Source organism: Pseudophryne corroboree, chromosome 1, assembly GCF_028390025.1.
Source record: "Pseudophryne corroboree isolate aPseCor3 chromosome 1, aPseCor3.hap2, whole genome shotgun sequence".
NCBI classification, from domain to species: Eukaryota; Metazoa; Chordata; class Amphibia; order Anura; family Myobatrachidae; genus Pseudophryne; species Pseudophryne corroboree.
In genome coordinates, this window is record NC_086444.1 from 937,307,561 (window position 1) to 937,321,647 (window position 14,087).

A 14,087-nucleotide genomic window follows, 5' to 3' on the forward strand; every position below is an offset into this window, starting at 1 on the left:
CCTCCTTTCTCTTACCACTCCTCCCCTCTTACCAACTCTGACATCTTTCTCCCATGTATCTGGTGAGGAAGTCATGGCCTTCATCTGTTCCTCACCCCCCTACACCTTCCCCCTTGATCCTATCCCCTCCCGCCTCCTCCATTACCTCTCTCTCTGCCTGCTCCCATCTTGCCCACCTCCTCAATCTCTCCCTCTCATCAGGCACTGTCCCTTCTGCCTTCAAGCATACACTTGTCTCCCCTATTCTTAAAAAAAACCTACCCTTGATCCACACACTAACTATCAACCCATCTCTCTCCTTTTGCCTCCAAACTCCTTGAGCGTATTGTCTACAACCACCTTACTGCCTTTCTTTCCTCCCAATCACTGCTTGACCCATTCCAGTCTGGATTCCGTCCTCTCCACTCCACTGAAATTGCCCTCACAAAAGTCTGCAATGACCTCCTTTCTGCTAAATCCAAGGGTCACTACTCTTTGCTTATTCTCCTTGACCTCTCTGATGCTTTTGACACTGTGGACCACCTTCTCCTTGTGCAAATCCTTTACTTCCTTGGTCTCCGTGATACTAGCCTCTCCTGGCTATACTCCTATCTCTCTGACCGTTCCTTCTCTGTCTCCTCTCATGGCTCCACCTACACCCCCCCCCCCCCCCCCCCATTTCCACTAACTGTTGGTGTACCCAAGGTTCTGTTCTTGGTCCTCTCCTTTTCTCGCTCTATACATCCTCTTTAGGTTAACTCATTAGCTCTTTTGACTTACAATATCATCTCTATGCTGATGATACTCAAATCTAACTTTCCTCCCCTGACCTCTCACTTGCTCTCCTCACTTATGTATCCAACTGTCTTGGATGTCCCAGCGCTTTCTTAAACTTAACATTTCTAAGACTGTGCTGATCATCTTCCCACCCTCCCGCACAACCTCACTTCCCACAATTTAATTATCTATTGATGGCACTACTATCTCTTCTAGCTCCCAAGTGCGCTGTATTGGAGTAATCCTTGACTCTTCCCTCCCCTTCAAACCACACATTCTGCACCTCTCAAAAACCTGTCATATTCATCTCAAAAATATTTCCAGAAACAGACCCTTTCTCACCCAGGATGCCTCTAAGACCCTTATCCACTCACTGGTCATCTCCAGATTGGACTAGTGTAAAATCCTGCTGACTGGACTCCATGACACGTACCTCTCTCCACTGCAATCTATCCTCAGTGCTGGTGCCCAGCTCATCTTCCTCACCAAACGCACTACATCCACCTCCCGCCTCTTACAAGCACTTCACTTCTCACACTCACTTACAAAGCCCTCACCCACTCCGCTCCCAGTTACATCTCTGACCTTATTTCCCTTTACACTCCCGCTCATCCTCTATGCTCCGCTAATGCTTGCCGCCTCTCCTACCTACTGATTACCTCCTCCCACTCCTACCTCCAAGATTTTGCACGTGCTGCTCCCTTTCTCTAGAATGCTCTACCTCTCTCCCTCAGGCTCCCCACTTCTCTACAAAACTTCAAATGGGCTCAAAACACACTTCTTCGCCAAACCCAGCCGTCTCTCATCCTAAGCAGCTATGTTTATATACCCTGTACTTGTCCTATATTGTATTGAATTGTAATTCACTGTCTTCATGTTTTGCTTAATTGTTTACTCTGTAATTGGGCGCTGCAGATCCCATGTGGCACCATATAAATAAAGAATAATAATAATAATAATAATAATAATAATAATAATAATAATAATAATAATAATAATAATAATAATAATAATAATAATACAGGTTGAGCCTCCCTTATCCAAAATGCTTGGGACCAGAGGTATTTTGGATATGGGATTTTTCCGTATTTTAGAATAATTGCCTAACATAATGAGATATCATGGTGATGGGACCTAAATCTAAGCACAGAATGCATTTATGTTACATATACACCTTATACACACAGCCTGAAGGTAATTTTAGCCAATATTTTTTATAACTTTGTGCATTAAACAAAGTGTGTCTACATTCACATAATTCATTTATGTTTCATATACACCTTATACACACAGCCTGAGGGTCATTCAATACAATATGTTTAATAACTTTGTGCATTAAACAAAGTGTGTCTACATTCACACAATTCATTTATGTTTCATATACACCTTATACACACAGCCTGAGGGTCATTCAATACAATATGTTTAATAACTTTGTGTATTAAACAAAGTTTGTGTACATTGAGCCATCAAAAAACAAAGGTTTCACTATCTCACTCTCACTCAAAAAGGTCCGTATTTCGGAATATTCCGTATTTCGGAATATTTGGATATGGGATACTCAACCTGTAATAGCAAAGAATCGCACCAATAGCTGCCGCCAGAAACGTAAAAATATGCCCACGGCAGTGTCTGCGATGCGTACGCATCGCAATCTATACGCAATGTCGGGAGCATCAAAGGGGTAAATTCAATCTGTGCCAAGCCAGAGCATCCACAAATCTGCACATGCTGTTACATGCAAGTGATCGCAGATGACATCAGAGACCCGCCAGCCAAACGGCCATGACACGCCTGCGTTTCTAACCACCACTCAAAATGCCATGTTACCACCCCTAAATGCTCACTTCCATGTGCAATCACATCTCTTTCAAATTGTGAACGCATTGCAATCGCAATGCGGCTCTGACGCATGTGCAATGTGTACGTAGATTTCGATAATCGGACAAATTGATAAAAAGCAAAACAGCGATACATGCTGAATTACACCCATAATGCACTAGAGATGTCAAAAGAGTTTCTATAGGAAATAAAAAAAGCTGTCCACTGTAGTGGCCTCTATGCATGAAAGGGTTAAGGATGGAAATCGGCAACACCAGTGTCTGATTATTGTGCTCAGTGCTCATATCTAGCCATTCCTGATTTTGCTGCTCTGACTTACTGAATTTCCTGAGAACTCAGAACACATTACAAAAGGCTTTGTAATAATCACAAAATGCTCCAAGATTTTGCTCTCTTTGAAGGGAAGATTGCTTACAGGAAAGCAAGGGGGCAGGCAACTGCTCAGACAGCTATTACACAGTGTTGCAGCACTGACAATTTAATCGTTTCATGGAAAGTAAAATCTCTAGGAGAGGTCTGAAAGGAACATAACACAATGGTAGCAACTGGCCTTTCATAATTCTTTTTGAAGAATGCGTGCAGAAATGTCACAGGCATGCGCAGCTAATTTTATTAGGGGGTGCACCACCGGAGGGGCGTGTCTAGCACTGCCCACGGACATGTCTAGCACTATTTTACATTCTTTCAGTAAAATCACATGGCTTGATCTAATTTTTCCCTAGTTCCTAATAATAAAGTAGACATAAAACACCCCAGAGAAATAAAATGAAACATAATGGTGCGACCATAGGAGGTACTGACTGTCTGCTACAGCATAACCCTGAGTCCTAGCTGCTGCTGCACCCTATAGCTGCTTAAACTTCCCCAATCTATCCCTGACCCAGTCGCGGAACTAGAAAGTGGTGGGCCTAGGTGCATATGCATTCTCCCCCCCTCCCCACACACACCCACCCCTTGCACCCCCCAGCACCTATACCCTGATTTTGAGTGGGCCGCTCTGAAAAGTATGGGAGATTTAGGTTGCCGAACATATGCGTTTTAATATAACACAAGTAAAGTTTTACATTTATACATTTGCCATCAGAGCCACATTTTGCCTCTTTCTATGCCATCAGATCCCTCCTCTGCAGGACACCAGCACTTGTCTCACATGTCCTCATGCTCACCAGCAACTGATAGTTGTCCCCTTATTCACATTATGCCATACAGCACGAGCCAAAATTCACATTATGCCACACAGTATATAGCCAGCAGTGCCAGATACACGCGCAATGTACCCAGCAGTGCCAGATACACGCGCAATGTCCCCAGCAGTGCCAGATACACGCGCAATGTCCCCAGCAGTGCCAGATACACGCGCAATGTCCCCTGCAGTGCCAGATACACGCACAATGTCCCCTGCAGTGCGATACACGCGCAATGTCCCCTGCAGTGCCAGATACACGCGCAATGTCCCCTGCAGTGCCAGATACAGGCGCAATGTCCCCTGCAGTGCGATACACGCACAATGTCCCCAGCAGTGCCAGATACACGCACAATGTACCCAGCAGTGCCAGATACACACGCACAATGTCCCCAGCAGTACCAGATACACACGCACAATGTCCCCAGCAGTGCCAGATACACACGCACAATGTCCCCAGCAGTGCCAGATACACGCACAATGTCCCCAGCAGTACCAGATACACACGCACAATGTCCCCAGCAGTACCAGATACACACGCACAATGTCCCCAGCAGTGCCAGATACACACGCACAATGTCCCCAGCAGTGCCAGATACACGCACAATGTCCCCAGCAGTACCAGATACACACGCACAATGTCCCCAGCAGTACCAGATACACACGCACAATGTCCCCAGCAGTACCAGATACACACGCACAATGTCCCCAGCAGTGCCAGATACACACGCACAATGTCCCCAGCAGTGCCAGATACACGCACAATGTCCCTAGCAGTGCCAGATACACGCACAATGTCCCTAGCAGTGCCAGATACACGCACAATGTCCCTAGCAGTACCAGATACACGCACAATGTCCCCAGCAGTGCCAGATACACGCACAATGTCCCCAGCAGTACCAGATACACGCGCAATGTCCCCAGCAGTGCCAGATACACGCGCAATGTCCCCAGCAGTGCCAGATACACACGCACAAAGTCCCCAGCAGTACCAGATACACGCGCAATGTCCCCAGCAGTGCCAGATACACGCGCAATGTCCCCAGCAGTGCCAGATACACGCGCAATGTCCCCAGCAGTGCCAGATACACGCACAATGTCCCCAGCAGTACCAGATACACGCACAATGTCCCCAGCAGTACCAGATACACGCGCAATGTCCCCAGCAGTGCCAGATACACGCGCAATGTCCCCAGCAGTGCCAGATACACACACAATGTCCCCAGCAGTACCAGATACACACGCACAATGTCCCCAGCAGTACCAGATACACACGCACAATGTCCCCAGCAGTACCAGATACACACGCACAATGTCCCCAGCAGTACCAGATACACACGCACAATGTCCCCAGCAGTGCCAGATACACGCACAATGTCCCCAGCAGTACCAGATACACGCACAATGTCCCCAGCAGTGCCAGATACACGCGCAATGTCCCCAGCAGTGCCAGATACACGCACAATGTCCCCAGCAGTACCAGATACACACGCACAATGTCCCCAGCAGTACCAGATACACACGCACAATGTCCCCAGCAGTACCAGATACACACGCACAATGTCCCCAGCAGTGCCAGATACACGCACAATGTCCCTAGCAGTACCAGATACACGCACAATGTCCCCAGCAGTGCCAGATACACGCACAATGTCCCCAGCAGTACCAGATACACGCGCAATGTCCCCAGCAGTGCCAGATACACGCACAATGTCCCCAGCAGTACCAGATACACACGCACAATGTCCCCAGCAGTACCAGATACACACGCACAATGTCACCAGCAGTACCAGATACACACGCACAATGTCCCCAGCAGTACCAGATACACACGCACAATGTCCCCAGCAGTGCCAGATACACGCACAATGTCCCCAGCAGTACCAGATACACACGCACAATGTCCCCAGCAGTACCAGATACACGCACAATGTCCCCAGCAGTGCCAGATACACGCACAATGTCACCAGCAGTACCAGATACACACGCACAATGTCCCCAGCAGTACCAGATACACACGCACAATGTCCCCAGCAGTGCCAGATACACGCACAATGTCCCCAGCAGTACCAGATACACACGCACAATGTCCCCAGCAGTACCAGATACACGCACAATGTCCCCAGCAGTGCCAGATACACGCACAATGTCCCCAGCAGTGCCAGATACACACGCACAATGTCCCCAGCAGTACCAGATACACGCACAATGTCCCCAGCAGTGCCAGATACACACGCACAATGTCCCCAGCAGTGCCAGATACACGCACAATGTCCCCAGCAGTACCAGATACACACGCACAATGTCCCCAGCAGTACCAGATACACACGCACAATGTCCCCAGCAGTACCAGATACACACGCACAATGTCCCCAGCAGTGCCAGATACACACGCACAATGTCCCCAGCAGTGCCAGATACACGCACAATGTCCCCAGCAGTACCAGATACACACGCACAATGTCCCCAGCAGTACCAGATACACACGCACAATGTCCCCAGCAGTACCAGATACACACGCACAATGTCCCCAGCAGTGCCAGATACACACGCACAATGTCCCCAGCAGTGCCAGATACACGCACAATGTCCCTAGCAGTGCCAGATACACGCACAATGTCCCTAGCAGTGCCAGATACACGCACAATGTCCCTAGCAGTACCAGATACACGCACAATGTCCCCAGCAGTGCCAGATACACGCACAATGTCCCCAGCAGTACCAGATACACGCGCAATGTCCCCAGCAGTGCCAGATACACGCGCAATGTCCCCAGCAGTGCCAGATACACACGCACAAAGTCCCCAGCAGTACCAGATACACGCACAATGTCCCCAGCAGTGCCAGATACACGCGCAATGTCCCCAGCAGTGCCAGATACACGCGCAATGTCCCCAGCAGTGCCAGATACACGCACAATGTCCCCAGCAGTACCAGATACACGCACAATGTCCCCAGCAGTACCAGATACACGCACAATGTCCCCAGCAGTGCCAGATACACGCGCAATGTCCCCAGCAGTGCCAGATACACACACAATGTCCCCAGCAGTACCAGATACACACGCACAATGTCCCCAGCAGTACCAGATACACACGCACAATGTCCCCAGCAGTACCAGATACACACGCACAATGTCCCCAGCAGTACCAGATACACACGCACAATGTCCCCAGCAGTGCCAGATACACGCACAATGTCCCCAGCAGTACCAGATACACGCACAATGTCCCCAGCAGTGCCAGATACACGCGCAATGTCCCCAGCAGTGCCAGATACACACGCACAATGTCCCCAGCAGTACCAGATACACACGCACAATGTCCCCAGCAGTACCAGATACACACGCACAATGTCCCCAGCAGTACCAGATACACACGCACAATGTCCCCAGCAGTGCCAGATACACGCACAATGTCCCTAGCAGTACCAGATACACGCACAATGTCCCCAGCAGTGCCAGATACACGCGCAATGTCCCCAGCAGTACCAGATACACGCACAATGTCCCCAGCAGTGCCAGATACACGCACAATGTCCCCAGCAGTACCAGATACACACGCACAATGTCCCCAGCAGTACCAGATACACACGCACAATGTCCCCAGCAGTACCAGATACACACGCACAATGTCCCCAGCAGTACCAGATACACACGCACAATGTCCCCAGCAGTGCCAGATACACGCACAATGTCCCCAGCAGTACCAGATACACACGCACAATGTCCCCAGCAGTACCAGATACACGCACAATGTCCCCAGCAGTGCCAGATACACGCACAATGTCCCCAGCAGTGCCAGATACACACGCACAATGTCCCCAGCAGTACCAGATACACGCACAATGTCCCCAGCAGTGCCAGATACACACGCACAATGTCCCCAGCAGTACCAGATACACACGCACAATGTCCCCAGCAGTGCCAGATACACGCACAATGTCCCCAGCAGTACCAGATACACACGCACAATGTCCCCAGCAGTACCAGATACACACGCACAATGTCCCCAGCAGTGCCAGATACACGCACAATGTCCCTAGCAGTACCAGATACACGCACAATGTCCCCAGCAGTGCCAGATACACACGCACAATGTCCCCAGCAGTACCAGATACACGCACAATGTCCCCAGCAGTGCCAGATACACACGTACAATGTCCCTAGCAGTACCAGATACACGCACAATGTCCCCAGCAGTACCAGATACACGCACAATGTCCCCAGCAGTGCCAGATACACGCACAATGTCCCCAGCAGTGCCAGATACACGGAACACCCCCAGTTCAGGAAGCCAGCAGTGCCAGATACACATAAAACCCCCACTCAGGAAACTACTGAATGCTTGGCTCAGTTAACATATTTATGTAACCCTTCTTTTTTTTCAGTCCACCTACAGATTTCATTACTTTTTTTTTATTTTATTTTTTTACTTCATGTATATATACATTCAGGCCGCATATTCCACCTGGCTGGTCCCCTTTATTTCCCCTGCAGGAGCAGGCTTAGCTGAGAGGAACGCTGTAGTGATGGCATGGTAGCGCGGGAGAGAGAGAGCGTGGGCAGGGAGGGAGAGCATACGGCGTGTCATCATCACGCAACATCGCGAGGCAGAGCCGGTGGGAGATTTCAACTTCAGTGCGCCTAGTGCAGCCTCCGTCCAGTAAAGTATATAATACACATGACATATCAGTCCATACTGACCGGGTGGTGGGCGCAACGGGATGGGGGGTGTCAGAAATTAGCAGCAAGCTCAGGCGTGGCTTGTGGGGGATCCTGTTCGTACAAGGCACCCCCCGTGCGCACGCCTATGAGAAATGTACAAATACTGCTAACACACATCACCCAATCTGAGGATAAATGGGAGGGAACACACCCAGTCCAGTAAAACTCTCTCCCTCTAGCAGCGAGTTTACATGATAAGAATTTTAATCAGATAACACTACATCTGAATGAGCTAAGCACCTCAGCTATCACAGCAACATGGTACAAATATTCTACCATTTATCAACAGGGCTAGAGATTAAGGCCACATGGGCTTGGTGCTGAAAATGTTCACTGGCTTATGCTGAGAAGGGGAGGAGCTATGACCACTGCAGTGTAGGTGTGGCCAATGTGTGTGGGTGTGTACACCCACTGTCTCCCTACACTATCAGCCCCAATGTCTCTCTAAATACATAGAAAAAAAAAAAAAAAAAAAAGTGCAGGAATTTTGTTTATAAAAATACAATTTTTATACTTATGGTTTATGGCTGCCTGTGTGGCCAGCTAGGCCGCTGGTCACCATCATACTGGCATGATAATGGGCCTATTTTTATGTGGAGGACTTAAGCTGTAGCTCCATCCATCTGCCACTGCTTATCAAGATGTAACAGATACATTCTTTTCTTCTAACCATAAACTTTAGTAAGACAGCACATACCGAAGATACACTAGAGTAAACATTTAAAGGATGGACAGATTTCTATAGTCAGATTCAGAAAATGCAAAATGAATGAAAGTAAATTGTTTTGACACAGAACATATTTGTACAATATCAAAAGACATGGCAGGTCCCAATCAGTGGGCAATTGAGAGAAAAATTAGGGTTAGGCACTAAAGGAGAAAGGATAGGCTGCGGAAGGGGGGGGGGGGGTAGGTTTAGGCACGGGGGTTTGGTAGGCTGCGGTAAGGGAGGGTTAGGGGATATGGTGAGTTGGAATACTTACTTCGCCCCTGTAGGGATTGCGACCATCGGGATGCCAGCGTCGGTATTGTGACCGCCGGCATGCCGTCCGCCAGTCACGTATACCGATCCCATATATGGCACCCTGTTCCAAGCACAGAAAACGCACTGCCTCTGTACATGTTCCTTAACTTCTTGCTTGTATGTTATCCCCTTGTTTCTGCGAGTTTCCTCCCACAATCAAAAAACATATTGGTAGCGTAACTGATTAAAAAAAAATCATTAATCCAAGTCTGTGTGTGTCCATGTGTCTGTGGCAGTGTAGTAGGGAATATGTATTAAACCTGGAAACGTGATAAAGTAGTGATAAGTGGAAGGTGATAATGCACCAGCCAGTCAGATCCTAACTGTCAATTTACATATTGGAGGTGATTGGCTGATGCATTATCACCATGCATTTATCACTGCTTTATCACTTCTCCAGGTTTAATACATCTGCCTTGCATGCTCCACTGAGTTTGTATGTGCTATATAAATATAACTCTTCAGTAATAAACTATTAGCAGATGGCAAGCGGGTAAAAAAGGATGGACGTTGTGAACCTCTGTGAGAGTCAAAGGCATTAGCAGAATAAACAGTCACACAATGGTGTCACAAGAGGGATGCGGCACGCACCCTGGGTGTCACCCGCTGAGGGCTTGCTCCTGTTTAGTGACAGGAGCCAGGTGCTACACTAACATTACGTGCAGCAAATTGGCTCCTGTCACCCTGTAGAAGCCAGCACTGCAGACTTGCCAGTCTCCGGGGGCAGCCCACATCTCCCTGATCCCCGGAGTGACAAAAAAGGGGGTCGGATGCTTAGCCACGCCACATCTCACAAAGCCACACCACTTTTGAAGCCGCAGCGAGTGTATTGTGAGTGAGTGACGCCTCTGCAGTCACCATCACCCGGCCACCTTCGTTATGGTATCATGTAAATACCAGGAATATTATGTCTAGTTTAGCGGTTGTGATAATTAATTTACTCTGCTGGAGTAATGTGGTTTTTGCAGACCTAACCAAGACTGGGTCCTTCCCAGATTTTGGTGACATTATCCCATTTGTGGGGTGCTACTGAGGAGATAGTTGGGACTATGCATGTTCTTATAGGGGTAGCACAAACATTTCTGACATTTGACCAGCATTGGTAATATGTGTTATAGACCTCATACCTCTTGATGTGTAATCCGAACTCCATTATAAAAGGACATCACGGTATGAGGGCCAGCAACTGTTTTAGCATAGAGACCTTCTCCAGCATTGGAAATCAAAGAAACTGCTACATAAACTCTAGAAAAAAAAACCCATAATCAACCATTCGTAACATAACAACGCAATCATGACAAATCCGGTTGCACAAGCACAAAATGGTCGTTTTGGATCTCAATGGATATGTCAGGTAGGGGGATAATGTGACGGCATATGGGTCATCAGGGGAGGGGTTTAGAACATTTGTTTATAATGGCGGCTCTATCTCAGATAAGCTAGTTTGAATAGGGTCAGATTTCAATACCATGGGAGGGCAATACACAGTCATATTCAGTGAGGGGAATACCCAATTATATTCAGTGATCGCTAAGATAGGTACTGCCAAGTAGGAGGGAGTGGTTCCTCTAAATAAAGAGGGTGGATATCTGCCCCTGATGTAACCAGTGTTGCACTGGTTACATCAGGGGCAGATATCCACCCTCTTTATTTATTTAATTGGTAAATAATTAGCTGTTGCCAAGTAGGTGCACTGCTCTAATGGATGTTCCCCTTTTTTAGTTTAATTTGAATGAAATAAAAGGGAATACACAAGAGAGACTGGCAGATGGGATGCCGGCAGCTAGAATCCCGGCAGTGAGCTTCAATCACCACAGGTTATATTCTAACTCGGGTGGTGGCATGGACCCACTACCCGAGAGGGAATACTGGGCTGCGGTCGGGATTCTGACCACCGGCATTTCCCTGGCCGTCGGGATTCCGGCGTCAAAATACTGAATGCCTGTATCCTGACAGGTGGTGTATTAACCGCATCCCAAATAAAGCAGTGCCTTAATATTAGCCAATCTTAGTCTCCAAGTCTTCATTTTATGTTAGACTAGGTTAATGGGCGAGTTGTAACTGAGCCTAGGTGGAGATATAAACTGATAAGCAACATAGATCAGTAAATAACACTAACTGGTGGCAGTTTATTTATTTATTTTTTAAAATGGCAATAAAAAAAAGCTACAAGATGGTACCAGGTATTAGGAAACTATCATTACTGCAAAAGTGATTAAATACATTTAGCACTGGACACTGAAAAATGCAGGATTTAACTTTTTATTTTTGCTGTAGTGTTGACAAGAAAGTTTATCTATTTATTGTGGATTAAGTAAAGCCCACAGAAAGCCTTCAGGAGTGAAGGGAGATTAGGTGTGAAAGATGAAAACCATTACTCTACATTGCCTAGTAAACAGACAACTGTATATATCTCAACATACAGACATGAATGAAAAATCCTAAAATCAATGAACTTTTAATATAGGGCAGTGGTGGCCAACCTGTGGCTCTTGAGCCGCATGTGGCTCTTTCCTTATTCAAATGTGGCTCCCAACACTCTACATCATGTGACCACAACAGATACAGAAAACCGCTGCACTCCAGCCAGACACGCAGCAGCACTACAGGGACTGAAAACTGAAGGAGTCAGATACTAGAGGTGAGACACCCACCAGCAAACAGAGGACACATTAGGGACTGCTGCAAAGGCACGAGTTGATGGGGGGGCTGTAGCGATACATGAGGATGTGCTAGAGTGACACATGGGAGACCTGGCTGGAGTGACACAGCAGGGTCTTAGCAGTAGTTACACATGGGAGAGCTGGCTGGAGTGACATGGGAGAGCTGGCTGGAGTGACACGGGGGAGCTGGCTGGAGTGACATAGGAGGGTGCTAGCAGGAGTGACACATGGAAGAGCTGGCTGGAGTGACAGGAGGGTGTTGGCAGTAGTGACACATGGGAGACCTGGCTGGAGTGACACAACAGGGTCTTGGCAGCAGTGACGCATGGGAGAACTGGCTGGAGAGACACAGGAGGGTCCTGGCAGGAGTGACGCAGGAGGGTGTTGGCTGGAGTGACACATGGAAGAGCTGGCTGGAGTGACACAGCAGGGTCTTGGCAGTAGAGACACATGGGGGAGCTGGCTGGAGTGACATGGGAGAGCTGGCTGGAGTGACACGGGGGAGCTGGCTGGAGTGACATAGGAGGGTGCTAGCAGGAGTGACACATGGAAGAGCTGGCTGGAGTGACAGGAGGGTGTTGGCAGTAGTGACACATGGGAGACCTGGCTGGAGTGACACAACAGGGTCTTGGCAGCAGTGACGCATGGGAGAACTGGCTGGAGAGACACAGGAGGGTCCTGGCAGGAGTGACGCAGGAGGGTGTTGGCTGGAGTGACACATGGAAGAGCTGGCTGGAGTGACACAGCAGGGTCTTGGCAGTAGAGACACATGGGAGAGCTGGCTGGAGTGACACGGGGGAGCTAGCTGGAGTGACATAGGAGGGTGCTAGCAGGAGTGACACATGGGGCAGCTAGCTGGAGTGACAGGAGGGTGTTGACTTGAGTGACACGGGGGAGCTGAAGTTTATTATGTGAATTTGGCTTTTTCAATTATTTTATGTAAAAGTGGCTTTTTCAATGGATCTGGCTTAAATTTTTTTTATTTTATGTCGTTCTGGCTTTTTCAATGTATTTTATACCAGGGGTGTGGTCTAGCAGGCACAAGGCCACATTCCATTTTTGCATGTGCGCCATCAGCTCGATGTCGGCTCTTTGACGTACCTAACAAGGTTTTTTGGCTCTTTGTCACTGACTGGTTGGCCACCCCTGATATAGGGCCTAATTCAGCTTGTGTTGTAGTTGCAAGAAATTGCACAACTACAACTCCGTTCTCTAGCATGCCGGTCCCCTCTCCCCCAGACTAGGAAGGCAGTAGCCGGGCCACAATGTTTTGGGTTGCAGCAGCTGCATGTGACATCACGCAGCTGCCACGGCCCACCCCACAAACAGTCCGGGCACGCCTCCGTTGTGCGGACTGCGACCCCCCAACGGCGCAACGCCACCCCCAAAACGCTGCGATGCTGACCCCCTCCGAGACTTACGCGATCGCAATCTAAGTCCTCGCGCATGCACTGGCAGCATACTCGCATGCGCAGAAATTGCCTAATAGCCATTTCCACACTTCTACGTTCCATACTGAATCGGCCCCATACTTCAGTAGTCTAAATGACCACTAAAAGCAGAAGTTACTTTCAGAAAATATTTGGTCTAGCTAGTGATCTGAAGAAAGCATGCATTTTTCAATAAACAACAAGGTCTATTGAAGGAGGTGTGCAGGGCCATAACTAGGGGTGTGCGAGGGGTGCCTTCACAGAGCAAACACAAACAATATAGTACCATTGAAGACTGCAAATTGAATGGCCCTGTAGAGGTGCCCTCTATCATTTCCATTCAACAAATGTCACAAGCAGCCATAGTGCCCCTGCACTCACCTGGACTCTAAATTGTATCCTCTTCCTGCATTCACCTGGACCGTAGACTCTGTAATCCCCCCGTATTTCATTGTACTCTAGA

General features: G+C 48.4%; 1 protein-coding gene across 1 annotated transcript in view; it reads right to left on the reverse strand.

Annotated features, from left to right (window-relative positions):
- The window catches only part of SETD7 (SET domain containing 7, histone lysine methyltransferase), a 120,759-nt gene that overhangs the window by 31,316 nt on the left and 75,356 nt on the right, over nucleotides 1-14,087 (reverse strand). Inside the window, exon 6 of the mRNA XM_063920373.1 lies at nucleotides 10,659-10,776. Within this exon, the coding sequence (XP_063776443.1) occupies nucleotides 10,659-10,776 (118 nt within the window). The remainder of the gene's footprint in view (nucleotides 1-10,658; nucleotides 10,777-14,087) is intronic.